General features: G+C 51.1%; 1 protein-coding gene across 5 annotated transcripts in view; it reads left to right on the plus strand.

The window, feature by feature from the left end:
* Positions 1 to 16,001, plus strand: part of GALNT16 (polypeptide N-acetylgalactosaminyltransferase 16) — a 99,341-nt gene that overhangs the window by 62,927 nt on the left and 20,413 nt on the right. For all 5 annotated transcript variants that reach the window (XR_008513097.2, XM_009249204.4, XM_054530240.2 and 2 more), the window contains exons 4-11: positions 1,828 to 1,926; positions 2,474 to 2,541; positions 3,099 to 3,164; positions 5,592 to 5,713; positions 8,609 to 8,696; positions 10,231 to 10,315; positions 10,643 to 10,746; positions 15,775 to 15,901. Coding sequence is in view for 4 of the 5 variants with exons in the window: in XM_009249204.4 (XP_009247479.2) it covers positions 1,828 to 1,926; positions 2,474 to 2,541; positions 3,099 to 3,164; positions 5,592 to 5,713; positions 8,609 to 8,696; positions 10,231 to 10,315; positions 10,643 to 10,746; positions 15,775 to 15,901 (759 nt within the window). In the remaining variant the exon portion in view is untranslated. The remainder of the gene's footprint in view (positions 1 to 1,827; positions 1,927 to 2,473; positions 2,542 to 3,098; positions 3,165 to 5,591; positions 5,714 to 8,608; positions 8,697 to 10,230; positions 10,316 to 10,642; positions 10,747 to 15,774; positions 15,902 to 16,001) is intronic.

Below are 16,001 nucleotides of genomic sequence, written 5' to 3' on the forward strand. Positions count from 1 at the left end.
AGCCAAGATCACGGTACCGTACTCCAGCCTGGGTGTGAGAGTGAGATTCTGTCTCAAAAAAGAAAAAAGAAAGCTGAGGTGGCTCACGGGGTGTGTGTGTGTGTGTGTGTGTGTGTGTGTATGTGTGTGTGTGTGTGCACATGTGTAGGGAAGCAAAGGACGTGCTGGCTTTGGTGGGCAGGCCTCCAGCCATGGTGGGGCCAGTTTGCTGGTAGGAGCTGCTCTTCCTTGCAGCCCCACAGGCTGTAGTGTCTGCTGGACTCCAGATTGTCAGGTTCATTTCTATTCCAGCCCTCAATCTAGGGAGCCCCCTCCAGGGGAGCAAAGGGACATAAACCACATAAGACAGGCCGAGGAGGATCACAGAGAAAACCCCATCAGCTCCAAACTCAAAACTCAGGGCTGGGACAAACCCCTTTAGACACTCCTGGCTCCTGGGAGCCAGATAAACCCCCACGCTAAGTAACATCATTCCAGAGGCATGCATGCCGAAAGGGTTGGAGGGAGCCAGTGGGGAGGTCAAGTTCACCCTTCAGATGGGGTGTGGGTGGGTTTGCCCCCTTCAGGGAGACATCGCTGTCCCGATTCCCTCCTTCCTGGGCACCGGATGGTTGGGGGATCAGGACAGAGGACTGGGGCCCTGGAAGTCAGCACTGGGAGGGTGCACACTTAGGAGGGATTTGCTGCTCCCAGCACACCCCAGCTCAGCCGGCCAAGCTCACTCCCTCCCCCACAATTCATAGGCCCTTGAACAGCATGGTTTCTCAAGGGGTAGAAGGCAAATTTCCCTCCGCCACCACTACCCTTCACCCCCTCTAAAGGAGAATTATTGCACAGCCTCTCAAGATTTCCCCCGGGGGGTCCCAGGCTGGTGGAACTCCTGCCTGTCTGACCCTGTCTGCTCTGCAGGGCAGGAAACGGGCCTGGGAATTCGGGCTGTAAGCTGCTGTCAGTAGAATGAATGCCATAATGAAAAAATGGTCACTGCTGGAATAGTCAGAGAGCAATTGTAATAAAGAAGATTGCTATGAAAACCAGCAACGGAGGCCACCTTCCAGCACCCCAGGAGCGCAAATAAATGCATGCGCAGAAACAACAGGGATGAAGTCTGGCAGGAATGAATTGTTTTCACTCCCTTTCTAGAGGAGAGGGAGCCAGTAGGCCAGAAAATGTGGTGTCTATGGATGGCTGGGGAGGGAGGGAGTGGCAGTATAGGCCTTTGGTGTCTTATCAGAGGCTTGTTTCCTCCAGGGGACCCAGGACCCTGGGAGGAGCAAGACTGCTCCCCAGCTTGTTGTCTGCAGCAGGGCTGTCAGTGTTGGACAGTGAGAGGGAGGAATTCCCTGGCAGCCAGGGTAGGGGTGATTCCTCTGCAGATGCTACCAAATGTCCTGAGCTGGGAGGAGAGAAGGAAGAAGCTCCAGGGTATCAGGACAAACAAACAGGTAGCTTTCCCTCTCACATATACCCCCCACTATACGACAGAGTGTGGTCAGGGCTGTATCCTGGGGCCTGGTGCGGTACCTGTACATACTAGGGAGCCCCCTTTGGGGGCTCTGAGATCTCTGGTAAAGAGCCCCCGGGCCTTGGAAGGTCTCCCAACCTGCTGCTTCCCTCCCAGGACCCCAAGATGGGTGGCATCTGGGCTCTGGGCCAGTGTGGGATGCAGCATGGGGGTGGAGGCGTGGAGCCTCTGGCCTGGCTGTGGGTGTGCCTTCTCTGCCTCGCAGAAGTATTCTCAGGCACAATAGACTGGACAAAGAAAAACCTTGACCTGCCCTGAGGATGCTCTTATGGCTGGCTCTGACCTCTGTGGTCCCTTCTCAGCTGCCCGTCTGTGTCCTACTCCTCGGACCTGCCAGCCACCAGTGTCATCATCACCTTCCACAATGAGGCCCGTTCCACCCTGCTGCGCACGGTGAAGAGGTAAGTCCAGCCATGGGACTCTTATCTCAGTGGCGCTGGCAGGGGAGGACATTGGGATTGGGCGCTGTGGCCAGACAGCATGAAGTCCAGCAGGTGCTGGAGGCTGAGTCCTGTACTTCTGAGAAGCTGAGACTGGTGAATCAGGGCCAGGAAGACCCCAGAAGTCAAACTGTTAGAGGAATGCGGCAGTCAAAACACCAGGTCAGATGTCCAGGACACGGGCAGAAATGCAGGTGTCAGGAGCTGAGGGAGGCCGGGCTAGACAGGAGGCCTCAGGAGGGTGATGGAAGCCCAGCAGTGTCTGTCAGTGTCAGAGAGAGGTGGACTGGAGGTGGATTCTTCCTGCTAAGCCTGGGCTTGTGGTCAAGTTGAACTCCCATCTCCCCATTTCCTCAAAGAACTTAGACAAAAATAGGATTCAGGTAGGAGCGCCCAGCATGCTGGCCCTGGAGCTGGGCGGCTGGGGAGTCCCACGGCCCAGGGAGTGGTAAAAATGGGAGGTGGTTCCTAAATCCAGGCTCTTCCTCTGTTTCCACTGCTACTGTAGTGTCCTGAACCGAACTCCTGCCAGCTTGATCCAGGAGATCATTTTAGTGGATGACTTCAGTTCAGATCGTGAGTAGTCACCTTCCTTTTTGCAGCCCTCCATTCCACCCTTGTCCGTGTTTCCCCACAACACCAAGGCAAGCACCCTGAGGTTGTCCTGACCATCACAGACACCTTTCTGCCCCTGGCAGGGATCCTGTCTTTTCTAGGACCCCTCCCTGGTCCTGTTCTCTAGTGTCAAAGGAGGGGAAAGAAGGGTGGGTGTTGCTTTGGATGGGACACTAGTGAGATGATATTGTTTTAAAAAAGTAAAGAAAATCAACAGCATCCTTCATTATTACAACTGCCAAATGCAGATGATAGCTGGGCTGGTAACCACCCCCAACCGTGCTCTCTGGTGCTCCCTGAGGTGGAGTGGAGTACTGCCATAGGTACAGGCACTCTTCAGTCTGGCCTGAGAGTGGGACAGGGCAACCCTTCAGCCAGTAGTGATGACCATACCCCTTCCCCATCCCCATCCCCAGCCCTTTCCTGGGCTTAGTATAGGGCAATTTTCATGGCAGCCAAACCACTAGTGGCCTGATGCCCATGTCTAAATGAGCTTGCCTTCCTCTTTACGTCCTCAGCGGAAGACTGTCTACTCCTGACTAGGATCCCCAAGGTCAAGTGCCTGCGCAATGATCGGCGGGAAGGTGAGTCCTTGCACCCTGGGTCCCACCGAGGGCCCATCTTGGTGTCATCCTCTGCACCTCCCCACTCTCTTGGTGCTGTGGCACACCAAGTCAACATGGCCCTGCTGCATTCCTGATGGCCAGGACCAGGCTCTGCAGAAGACTCTTCTCCTTCCCAGATCAGCCCCATCAAGGCACAACTGTAAGCAAGTTGCTCCATCTCTGGCTGCCTTAGCTGTCTTTCCTGAGAAATGGGATAAGACCGTCCCTTTCTGCCTTGCAAGGTGATTGTAAGGATTGCATGAGACAGGCTGTGTGGAAAGGCTTTGAGAAAAATCCAGAAGCATAAAGCAGATGTGATCTCACTTCCAATCCTGACGTGTTTTGGAGTAGCTACTATAGTGTGGCATTGTGCATGGCACTCTAGGGGACACGAAGGAAGTACAAAGCGTAGTCCCTGCCCTCGGAGGGCGACTACATAGCCAAGGGGTCAGAATCCACTGCAGCAACAGGCTGGTTGTGGTTGTGTATGAATAGCATGGAGATCGGAGGAGAGCTGGAGTGAGCAGGGAAAGCTTCCATGGAGGAATGGGCCTCAATGGGGTGTGGGGGCATCATGAGACAGGTAAAGGGGAGCAAGGGAGGGCATGCCGGCTTGTGCACTCTGCAAGCAAAGGCATCAGTCTTGGGTACGGGCATGCGCAATACTAACAGCCCCTTTCCTGAGGGCTCCTCCCCTGCGGGCATCCACTTTGCTACTTTCAGTCCTTGTACTCAGCCCACTGTGCCCGTTGTACAGACAAGGGTACTGGGGTTTAAGGAGCTTCAGCGATTTGCCCAGGGTGATGAATAGAGCAGCCATGGTTCCAACCTGTGGGGCCCAACTCAAAGGCCAGCCTCCTAACCTCCCTCTACTCATACTCCCTTCCTGTGAGACCCCAGTCCTGGTCAGCAGGGGGAATGGATGGAGTGAATTGAGATGATAGAAGACCTTGGAAGCCAGAAGAAAGCACTGACTTCATAAGGCAGAGGTAGCAGGGAGCCACTGAAGGTTTTAGAGTGAGAGAGGGATGTGATAGATATGTTTAAAATAATCCCAGCACTTTGGGAGGCTGAGGCGGGCAGACCACTTGAGGTCAGGAGTTCAAGACCAGCCTGGCCAATGTGCTAAAACCCCGTCTCTACTAAAAATATGAAAATATCTGGGTGTGGTGGCACATGCCTGTAGCCCCAACTACTCAGGAGGCTGAGGCAGGAGAATCACTTGAACGCTTGAACCCGGGAGGCAGAGGTTGCAGTGAGCCAAGATTGCGCCACTGCACTCCAGCCTGGGTGACAGAGCGATACTCAGTCTCGAAAAAAAAAAAAAGAAAGAAAGAAAGACCAGTCAGGCCAAGGGGCCACAAGAATATCAGTGACGGAGACCTTCAAACCAGAATGGAAGTGGCCAAAGTTAAATCCTTCCCAAGCCACTGGGTTGTAGGTACCGTCAGGTCTGGAAATACGTTGTCCCTGGATTTGACAACAGTAAATGTAAATTTATGACTCGATGCTTTGTAGACACTTTTGGAGTGGAGACTGAAGGGCTTTTGGCTGGCTGGCGGGCTGGTGGGCAGCTAGAGGCAGAGTGTGGGGCAGAGGCATGGCTAGGGAAATGTCTCCAAGGAGCTGCTTATACTCAGAGCTCTAAGAGTGAGGCCCTTCCCTCCCACAGCTCACAGGGCATGCATGGCCACTCTGGCAGGGGCAGGAGAAGCTGGGCCTCCTCCCTCCTGACCAGGCAGGTCCCCGCCCAGAGCAGAGTGCTGCCCAAAATGAGGCTGGTGAGGCTATCGGGGGACAGGCACAGAAGAACAGAATCTGACATGTGTGGGTCTCCCAGGCACCAAGCTCTGTCCCTGTCGTCTTGTTTGATCTTGACAGTCAGGGATTATTATCTCTCTGAATCTTATAGATAAGAAAAATGAGGCTCAGAGCGGTTAAATAGCATGCTGAAGGTAAGGAAAGGGGCTGCCATACAAACTTAAGCCTATCTTAGTCTCGAAGATTATCTCCAGGCTACACATAGGGGTATGGCTGGAGGGGACGACTCAGAGGTTCCCATGGGAAAAAGTTTTGTTTTCTGGTTCTCCTTTGGGATCAAACTACTTTATTGCACTTTCTACGCTCTGAACTGTGACTGTTCATCAGTGTGTCCCTAGAGCCCAGACAGTGACTGGCATATAGAGGGCACTCCAGTGTGACCCTGGAGTGATGATGGTTGATGGGTGGCTAAGAAGAAGAAAGGGAGGGAGGCAGGAAACAAGCAGAAGTATAAAGTCAAATCTAATCACAATAACTCAGGAAACCTCAGCCCCTGAAGGAGAGGAGAGCCTTGGGACTTTGGGGGACAGGTGGGAAGCCAATTGACCCAGTCCCAGCACCAAGCCCTGTCTACTCCTATTGCAGGGCTGATCCGGTCCCGAGTGCGTGGCGCGGATGTGGCTGCAGCTACCGTCCTCACCTTTCTGGATAGCCACTGCGAAGTGAACACCGAGTGGCTGCCGCCCATGCTGCAGCGGGTGAAGGAGGTGAGCCGCCGTCTCTGGGGAGCTGGGTGTCCTTGGAGACTCAGCCACTACGTTCCCGGCACCGAGGCCTATGGGATAGTCTTTGAAGCTGGGCAGGCATCGTAGGAAGCCCAAATAGTCTACTTGCCCCTGAGTGACTTCACCTTATTGAGTTTTCTCATCTGAAAATGGGGATAATTGTAATAATTATTCCACTGGGTTACTGTGAGAATGAAATTGGATGAAAGCCTGGGTGAGCTACAAAGCTCCTGCTACAAATGGGTGTTGTTTTTCTCCTGGGGGAGTTAGGGTGCTGTGCTGGGAGAGCTTTTGTTCAGGCTGGGAAGCCCTTGCAAGAGGGAGCAGAGGATGTTGTTCTCAAAGAGAGGAGAGGGTAGGAGGGCCCCTGCCACGTGCCTACTGTTCTCCAGAACGGGGAGGATTTGGACAGATAGCAGAAAAGGATGAGGTGATTACAACCCGACCATAAAAAGACAAATAACCCAATTTAAAAATTGGCAAAGGGGCCTGGAGCGGTGGCTCACCCCTGTAATCCCAGCACTTTGGGAGGCCGAGGAGGGCAGATCACCTGAGATCGGGAGTTCGAGACCAGCCTGGCCAACATGGTGAAAACCCATCTCTACAAAAGTATAAAAAGTAGCTGGGCATGACGGCAGGTGCCTGTGCTCCCAGCTACTTGGGAGGCAGAGGCGGGAGAATCACCTGGTCCCGGGAGGCAGAGGTTGCAGTGAGCCAAGATCACGCCACTGCACTGCAGCCTGGCAACTGAGCAAGACTCCATCTCAAGAAAAAAAAAATGGCAAAGGATTTGAGTAGACATTTTTTCAAAGAAGATATAGAAATGGCCAATAAGCCTAGGAAAAGATGCTCAGCATCATTAGTCATTAGGGAAATGCAACTCACATCTACCAGGCTGGCTATAATCCAAAAGATGGACAATAACAAGTGCTGGCAAGGACATGGAGAAATAGGAGCTGTATCAGGCCATTCTTGCATTGCTATAAGGAAATACCTGAGACTGGATAACTTACAAAGAAAAGAGGTTTAATTGGCTCACATTGTACAAGCATGGCACTGGCGTCTGCTTGGCTTCTGAGGAGGCCTCAGGGAGCTTTATTCATGGCAGAAAGTGAAGGGGGAGTAGGTACCTCACGTGGCAAGAGTGGGGGCAAGAGACAGTTAGGTGGAGGTACTACATATTTCTAAACTAACCAGATCTCACAAGAAGTAACTCACTATCACAAAGACAACACCAAGCCATGAACGATCCACCCCCATGACCCAAACACCCCCAACTAGGCCCCATCTCCAACCTTTCATTTCAACCATACATTTCAACATGAGATTTGGGTGGGATAAATACTTAAACCATATCAGGAGCCTTCATATATTGCTGGCAGGAACGTAAAGTAGGGCAGCCACTTTGGAAGGCAGTCTGGCAGTTCTGCGAAAGTTTGAACATAAGTTAGTTACCATACGACCCAACAGTGGAGCTGCTAGGTGTATACCCGAGAGAAATGAAAACATATGTTCACACAATAACTTCAGAGCAGCACTATTCAGAATAACCAAAAGGTAGAAAAAATCCAAATGCCTATCAACTGACGAATGGGTAAATAAAATGTGGTGTATCCATACAACAGAATTATCCAGGCATTAAAAAAATGAAGAACTGATACATGCTACAACATGGATGAACTTTGAAAACCTACGTGAAGTGAAAGCCAATCACGAAAAGCCATACATTATATGATTCCATTCATAGGAAATGTCCAGAATAAGCAAATCTATAGAAACAGAAAGTAGATTGGGTTTCTTGTCGGGGTGGTGAAATGTTCTGGAACAAGATAGTGGTGATGGTTGTACAATCTTGTGAATATACTAAAAACCATCAATTGTGTACTTTAAACCTGTGATTTTATATCTCAGCACAAAAAAAGTCTATAAAAAGGATGAGGTGAGGCCCTCCACAGAGCACTGAAAAACCATCAAAGGTCTCCACTGATCAGCCCCATCCCAGGCTTCCGTTATCCTGATCTAGGGTGGGAACTGAGGGGCAGAGCTGGATTCCAAGTTCCAGACAAGAGGATTTGGCGGGTGAAAGCAGAGTGGGGAAGGAGAAGAAAGAAGAGGCTCTGTTCCGTGTCCCCCATGGAGGCAAAAGATGAGAAGGCTCATGAAGGGTGATGAAGTTTTGCATGTGGTATATGACATAATCTATCACCCAAAAAAGAGGCCAGCAAAATCAACATTATTCATCAAGGTTTTGGATTTGGATTTGTGTTCTGGGAGGTGATGCGGGGAGTGGTGAGTCTGACCTTGTAACAGTGGATGTGGTATGAGAGGGATAGCACCCAGATTACATGGGGACCTCGGAGCCCCTGCCCTCCAGCTGCTAGTAGTCCCATTGGGAAGACTCAAACAAATATAATACAAAGGTGAATGATATTAATAAAACAACAGTTCAGACCAGAAATAGAAGAGCCACTTCAGGCAGCACAATGAGTCACTGTCCCAGCAATCATCTAGGCTGTCATTGTAAGAGTAGCTTAAAAGAGGAAAAAATCCTTCAGCCTGCAGCAGTCAAGGAAGGCTTCATGGAGTAGGTGAGATTCTACTTCATGGAGTAGGTGAGATCCTTCTAAACCAAAATGATGTGTGAGGAAGAGGATTGGAGAGTACATGGGAGCCAAATAGGAACATCCAGGAACTTGGGTGTGGTGATGCAGGACAGCTGCCAGGAGCCTGCCAGGGTTGAGGGGCGGCCCTGGGCACACCCTGCAGGAAGTGCTGAGTGCCCCATGTCTGAGAGAGGCCTTCTCCCCAGAGCAGGCAGCTAGGCCTTTTTCTGCAGAGAAGTCCCAGGCCTCACACCATCTCGCATCTCTCTCCTAGGACCACACCCGCGTGGTGAGTCCCATCATTGATGTTATCAGTCTGGATAATTTTGCCTACCTTGCAGCATCTGCTGACCTTCGTGGAGGTGAGTTCTGCTCCCAGGGGTGGGGCTGTAGACATGAAAGGAGGTAGGTGAGGCTAGGCAGGCAAAAACCCTTGCTTGCTGCTCTTTCCAGCTGTGCCAGAGAGCCTCATGAACACCCCTTCCACCAACTCCAAAGAGAAAATGAAGAGGGATTGGGTGCAGCCCTGGGACTGGGGACAAAGGAGCAGAGCTGGCAGTTGCAGGCTTCTGATACAATCAGTAGCAGAGCCAGACTAGTCTCTCATCTTTCCCTCTCTCCAAATATTGACACTTTCTTCCCAAATGCTGCCAGCCTAGGGATCATGGCCACAAGTCCCGGCAGAAGGCCATGATGTGACAGCTGTCTTGAGGATGGGGAGTGGGGAGCCCTCGGCCTTACATGACTTCCTAACACGTGCGCCCCAGAGATGGTCAAGACCTGTGTTGTGTATGGCAACTATCAGCCACATTTGGCTATTGAGCTCTTGAAATATGACTAGTCTTGAAAAGTGACTAGCTGGAATTAAGAGTGCTATAGGCATAGAAAACCCACAGGTTACCCAGACTTAGTGTGAAAGAATGTAAGATACCTCATTAGTAATTTTTTATATTGATTACATGCTGAAATGACAATATTTTTGATATATTACATTAAAAATATTTCGTCCAAATTAATTTCATACATTCTTTTTCTGATGTGATTACTAGAACATTTTGAATTACATGTTTAGCTTACATTTGTGGCTTGCATTGTATTTCTTTTGGACTGTGACGGGCTGTTCAGTACAGTAGATAATAGTCACCTTTGGTTACTTAAACTTGCATTAATTCAAATTAAATAAAACTTAAAAGCAGTTCCTTAACTGTACTAGCCACATTTCAAGGCTCAGTAGCCACATGAAGTTAGTGGCTACCATATTCGACAATGCAGATACAGAACATTTCATCATTGCAGAGAGTTCTATGGAACTGTGCTGCTCTAGAGAATCTGTTGCTGGGAGCTAGCGGGCACAGTGGATTTCCTGTTTGGGATCCGGACTCCCAGTATATGGACCCAGCCATTAGTTAGATCGTGAGTCTGAGTGGGATTCCGAAGGGAGCCAGGCATTTCCCCTTTGGGAAATCACCTCAGGGCTTTGGCACTGGCAGCTGCCCCTGCCTGGAATTCCCTTTCTCCAGGTATCTGCATGGATCTATCCTTCATTCAGGTCTCTACTCCAAAGTCACCAGAGAGCCTTTCCTGGCTATTCTAACTAAAATATTAATAGTATGGGCACCCCTCCTTTGTTTTCTTTTTTTTTTTTTTTTTTTTTTTAGTACTTTCATCCCCAGCTGACATAGTCTCCATTGATTTATTTATCTTTGTAGTTTCTGTCTTACCCAGTAGATGGTACACTTCCTGAGAGGAGGGGCTTGGCTCATTCGAATGAAGGAGGGACTGCACGAAGAGCCCAGGGCTCTGATCAGGGGAGACTCCGAGGGGTGGTGGAGTGAAGGGGCTCAGCAGCCCGCAGCTCTGCCCTGAGCTCTGTCCTCAGCTTGCTGTGTCCCTTAGGGTTCGACTGGAGCCTGCATTTCAAGTGGGAGCAGATCCCTCTTGAGCAGAAGATGACCCGGACAGACCCCACCAGGCCCATAAGGTCAGGGCTGCGGTGGGCTCTGGGGGACCCCTTCCTTCCCTGGGTCAGGGGCCTGGGAGGCTCTTGGGAGGCTGTATTGGTCGCTTGGGCTCCTGAGACGCACTAAGTGCTGACTCTGTTCTGGGTCCTCGGACCCTGTATGCAGGGACAGCGTGGACAGAGGCCACGGGAACAGATGTGGGGGGCCAGGGAGCTGGCCAGACATCCTGCCCCAGTGACTCTGCAGGGAGGGATCTAGAGGCAGACGGTCTTGGGTCCTGGGGCCATCTGAAGGGCCTCCTTGCTTCTCCAGCTCATGTGTTGCGTCTTCCCTCTCCTTGCTCCCAGGACGCCTGTCATAGCTGGAGGAATCTTCGTGATTGACAAGTCCTGGTTTAACCACTTGGGAAAGTATGATGCCCAGATGGACATCTGGGGGGGAGAGAATTTTGGTGAGTTGGGAAATAGTGACAGTGAAAATAACAGTAGCAGTAATAACTATAGTTAACCCCGACAGAGCACTTTCTATGCGTGAGGACCTGCTCTAAGGACTTTACACACATGAGGTCATTTAATTCTCTCAAGGACCCTCTGAGGTAAGTACCATGATCTCCATTTTACTGATTTTAAAGCCCAAGGCACAGAGAAGTTAAGCAATTTGTCCAGAGCCACACAGCTAGTAAACAAAGAGGTTCTATTTAGGGGGAGCCCGTGGTCACATGGCTGGACATGTGTGTGGAAGAACACACAACTGTATCACAGACCACAGCTTACATATGTGGCTGCTTCTCTACCAGCAAGGCTGGGAGGTGTGTGGTAGAGGGTGGTGGTGAGATGCTAAGAAATGGAGTCAGATGGCCTGGGTTCAAACCCTGGCCCTACCACCTGCATGCTGTTTGGCCCAGGCAAGTTAAGGCCCTTTAAAGTCTGAGTTTCCTCAAGAGGTTGTTATGAGTACTAAATGAGGTGATGAGTTAAAGGCAGGTCACAGTGCTGGTGGCCACTGTCATTAGGCAGTCTGTAGACTCAGAAGCACAGGAAGCTGCCCCTCCCTGCCCTGAAGCAGCAGCGAAGGACAGAGGTGGGGGCAAAGTGTTCCAGTAGGGAGCTGGAGGGGGCTGGACCCTCACACACTTGCTTCTCAGCTCACGGTGTTGGGGCCACAGAGTACCAGGGAAGGGTTACCAAGTGGGATCGGATCCCAAACTCTGGACTCCAGTATGTGTGGGCTGGCAAGCCAGTCAACTCTTTGAACCTCAGTTTCTTCATTTGCAAAACAGGGTTGCATGTGAGATGGAGGTTAGATAAAGGGTGAGCATTAGTTAGGGTCCTGGCAGAATACGGAAGGCTCAACCGACTTGAGTGTTTATTAAAGGGCTTATTTACATGGTGCGGGCAGGATAGAGGGAACCGCAGGGACAGCGCAGTACTGGGCAGGGCTGTGACTTCTGGGAGCTGTAACCACCCCAAGGTCTGAAAGACAGGGTGAGGGAGCACCCCACGATGGAGCTGTGGTCTTGGGGCACATGCAGCCAGCCCATGGCACCAGGCAGAGAGTGTCAGGGCTAAACACTCACCCTCACTCTACCCCCACCCCGTCGTCCCCTGCTGGTGCCTCCCTGTCTGTCTGAGGGAGGGAACCCAGCAGTGCAGCCCCCAGGGGCAGTCACAAACAGCGATGTGGAGACGGGGGCAGTGGGGAGCACCATTCTGGGGGTCTCCAGGAGCAGGGGCAGGTCCTTGGTGGCCTGTTCTTGCCCTCTTGGTGGACCCAGTCCTTCACAGAGCCCTCTCCCACTGCTTCCTTCTTCTACCTGACCAGGTGTTCTGTGCAATAGGGCTGGTGGTATCTTACCCATTTGACAGGTAGAAAGACTGAGGTGGATGCTGCCCTCCAGATTTCAGTCCGGAAACTCCACATCTAATGGGCGTATGCAGCTCCTTTACCAGAGCCACTTATGTGTTGTGGGACTTTGGCAAAGGCACAGTCTATGTCTCTGAGACGTTAGGAGCAGGGGTTCTTTAACTCCTTCTCCTTGATCAGGAAAATAGCAGTGAGGGGGCTTGCAACAGGCCTGATCCCGACTCAAAACCAACTGGAGTGGGAATGGGCGTGGGACTCCCCCAGCTTTGTAACTTGCTTTTGGAGGCTGTTTCCAGGCAGGGTTCGGAGGAGTAAATTCTGGGAACTGGGGTGCAGTGACCCCTCCATTCTGACCCCTTTCATGTGTTTTGGGTCCAAGTGACCTGCTTTGTGTCTTCAATCTCGGCCTGAAGGACTTTGGCAAAGCCAGTTTCCTGTGAAGACTTGGAAAGCTGGGAAACTCACAGTCTCCTTGCTCTGCCTCCAAAGGCCATTTTTTCTTTTTCTTTTTTTTCTGAGGCTAGAGACAGAGAAACAAGTGAATGATCAAACAGCTCACTTCAAACTCTGCCTGAGGCAAGGGCTCCGTGGTTGGAGAACTTGAAAGGTGAACCACAGAGTGGTTCTGGCAAGGGTTTTGTTTCTTAGAGGAAATTCAAAGAAATGTCTAGGCTAGCTGCAGTGCTCAGACGTTCAGCCGCTGGGACCAGTTTTGAGCTGGGTTTGAGCCTTTCCTTTTATTCCTTTATTGAAGGAAGGGAGATTTCCAAACCAAGACGTGTTCTTTTGTCCCCAAAGAATTCCAAACTCGGGAGCCCAGAGGCCACCTTGAGTGGGGCTGGCAGATGTGCAAAGTTAGGATCCCCAACAAAGATGTGTTGGGGATCCTTTTAAAACATAGATTATGTTGCTCCTGTGCTCAAAACCTTGCAAGAGTTCTCATGTCATTCAGAGGAAAACCCAAACTCCTTACTGGCTACAGGGTATCTGCCTTTCCCTGCAGCCCTGCAGCCACACACCTGCCCTCACTTCCCACCCTGCCTCACTCTACGTGGGCTGCATGGTCTCCTTTTTTTTTTTTTTTAGACAGAGTCTTGCTCTTATTGCCCAGGCTGGAGGGCAGTGGCGCAATTTCAGCTCATTGCACTCTCTGCCTCCTGGGTTCAAGCAATTCTCCTGCCTCAGCCTCCTGAGTAGCTGGGATTACAGGCACACACCACCAGGCCCGGCTAATTTTTGTATTTTTAGTAGAGACGGAGTTTCACCATGTTGGCCAGGATGGTCTCAAACTCCTGACCTCTCAGGTGATCCGCCCGCCTCAGCCTCCCAAAGTGCTGGGGTTGTAGGCGTGAGCCACCGCCCCCAGCCAGCACGGCCTCTTTGAACTTGTCAGCTGTGCTGTTGCCTCTAGGGACCTGCCCTTGCCGGCTCCTCTGCCCGGAATGCTCTTCTTCTGCTAGCCACAGGACTTGCTCCCTCACCTGTTTCAGGTCTTGGTTCAAATGTCCCTTTTATAGTGACAACTCCCCTTATCAGCCTAATTTAAAACATAGTCTTAGTCCTCCCCCACCACCATCCACTGGCCCTCTTCAGCTCCCAGCCTGGTTCATTTTTCTTCAGGGCCCTAACTACCATCTGATATGCTCTATTTATTTTATTTTATTTTTTTCATTTTATTTATTTATTTATTTATTTTTAGAGACAGAGTCTCCCTCTGTCGCCCAGGCTGGAGTGCAGTGGCACGATCTTGGCTCACTGAAACCTCTGCCTCCCGGGTTCAAACAATTCTCCTGCCTCAGCCTTCCAAGTAGCTGGGACTACAGGTGCATTATCCGCCACACCCGGATAATTTCTTTTGTATTTTAGTAGAGATGGGGTTTCACCATGTGGCCCAGGCTGGTCTCGAACTCCTGAGGCAATCCGCCGCCCTCAGCCTCCCCAAGTCCTAAGATCACAGGCGTGAACCACCGCACCTGGCTGACATGCTACATTTTTATGCATTTTCTTGTTTACTTGTATTTTTTTGCCCCTTATTTTGTGGAGTTCCCATCTCCTCACTTCCCTGCTAGAGTACAAGGGAATCTAGAGCAGTGTCTGACATATAATGAAAATTTGCTGAGTGAACTAAAGAATCTGACAGTGTGGCTTGCTGGACACAATGTGAACTTGATGCCGCACTTCTGCAACTGAATATTTGAGTGACCTTGGAGAGGTTATTTAACATCTTTGAGCTTCAAAGTCCTCGTTAAAAAAAAATAAGGGTAATAATCCTGACTTCACATGGTTGCAGTGAGAATTAGAGATTGGATAGAAAGAGCATGGCGTGTAGTAAGTACTCAGTAAATGGATGGTTACTGCTATTGTTATGGCTATTGTTGATAATAATAACAATAGTTAATAATATTATAGACATTATGGGCTGAGTGGGATGAAGTGACTTAACTAGCATAACAAAGTTGGGATGGCAGAAATGGGACCAGAATGCAGATCTTCTGCCCCCGAGGACTGTCCCCGGTTCTAAACCTTAGTTGCTGAGGCCAAACACAAAGCTCTGACCAGGAGAAGGGACAGATGCCTGGCAGTTTATAGGCAGACCTAGGGAAGCCCATTGATACAGCCATCCTTACATGTGGGTCCAGGTATGCCAAGTGTCCAGTCCTGGCCCTGAACCACATCTGGACGTCACTTGGTGCACACGGGCTGGCCAGAGGTGGGCTTTAGTCCTGCTTCCTCCACTCTGCCCTTTGCTAGTTACTGGGAGGGTCCTGACCAGCTATGCCAGGTGAGAGCCCCCAGGCCTGGTTGGAGATCATGAGTGTCCTTAGGGCCAGCTGAGGAGTGGGAAGAGACCATAGGGTTAATATGAACGAAAGTAGGAAATCAAAAGAGATTATGTGAGATTCAGCCAGCTGTCAAGGTGGGTCCTTACCATAAATGGCAACTGGTGAGCAGAGATCAGAATGGTAACTTTTGAGGTCCCCTTCTGGGCAGCAGGATGGCCACTGCTCTCCCGACACTACTGGGGACTACAGTCATCTACAAAAGCTGGTTCAGCTCCACCACTGCTGTCAAAGGGAGGCATGGCTCAAGAGGGCCAGTGAGAGCCTGTACAAGGAGACCAACTGGGTCAAGAGGGAGGTTGGGGCCAGCCCAAGAGGTGCCAGCTGGAGCAGCCTGTGGTTTGGTTGGCGGCTGGTTTTCCGACCTCGTGGGTGCACAGAGCTGGCTGATGAGCAGATGTGTTTTTCCTTAGCTCATGTCTGGCTGGGGATTTCTAGACAGAGCCTGGAAATGATGCCCCTGTTTGGTTGTTTTCCTTCTACTTATGTTCTTGGTGTTCCTTCAAGCTTTTTCCACTGCTCTTCCTAGAATGGGCCACGGGGATCATGTGTAAATGTGTGTGTGTGTGTGTGTGTGTGCATGTGCACACACACACGTAGAGGGGGCAGTCAGGAACACGTGCAAGGAGTGGGAGCACTCCATTTGAGCAGGCCCAGGAGCCCCGACCCCAACATGTACCTCCAGTGAGACACCAAAGGGAAGGGAAGCCAGCCCCTTCCCACCCTCACTTGCCAAGGAACCCCTTCCTCCTCCTGACGGCTACCATTTCCTGCAGAGCTCTCCTTCAGGGTGTGGATGTGTGGTGGCAGTCTGGAGATCGTCCCCTGCAGCCGGGTGGGCCATGTCTTCAGGAAACGGCACCCCTACAACTTCCCTGAGGGTAATGCCCTCACCTACATCAGGTAGGTCACCAAGAAAGGAGCACAGGACTCGGAGGAGGACACCAAGGCCCAAGCCCCCAGCCTTGCCAGTCATCACTATGTGACTGTGGGCAGCCACCTC

The sequence above is a fragment of the Pongo abelii genome, chromosome 15 (genome assembly GCF_028885655.2).
Source record: "Pongo abelii isolate AG06213 chromosome 15, NHGRI_mPonAbe1-v2.0_pri, whole genome shotgun sequence".
Lineage (NCBI taxonomy): Eukaryota > Metazoa > Chordata > Mammalia > Primates > Hominidae > Pongo > Pongo abelii.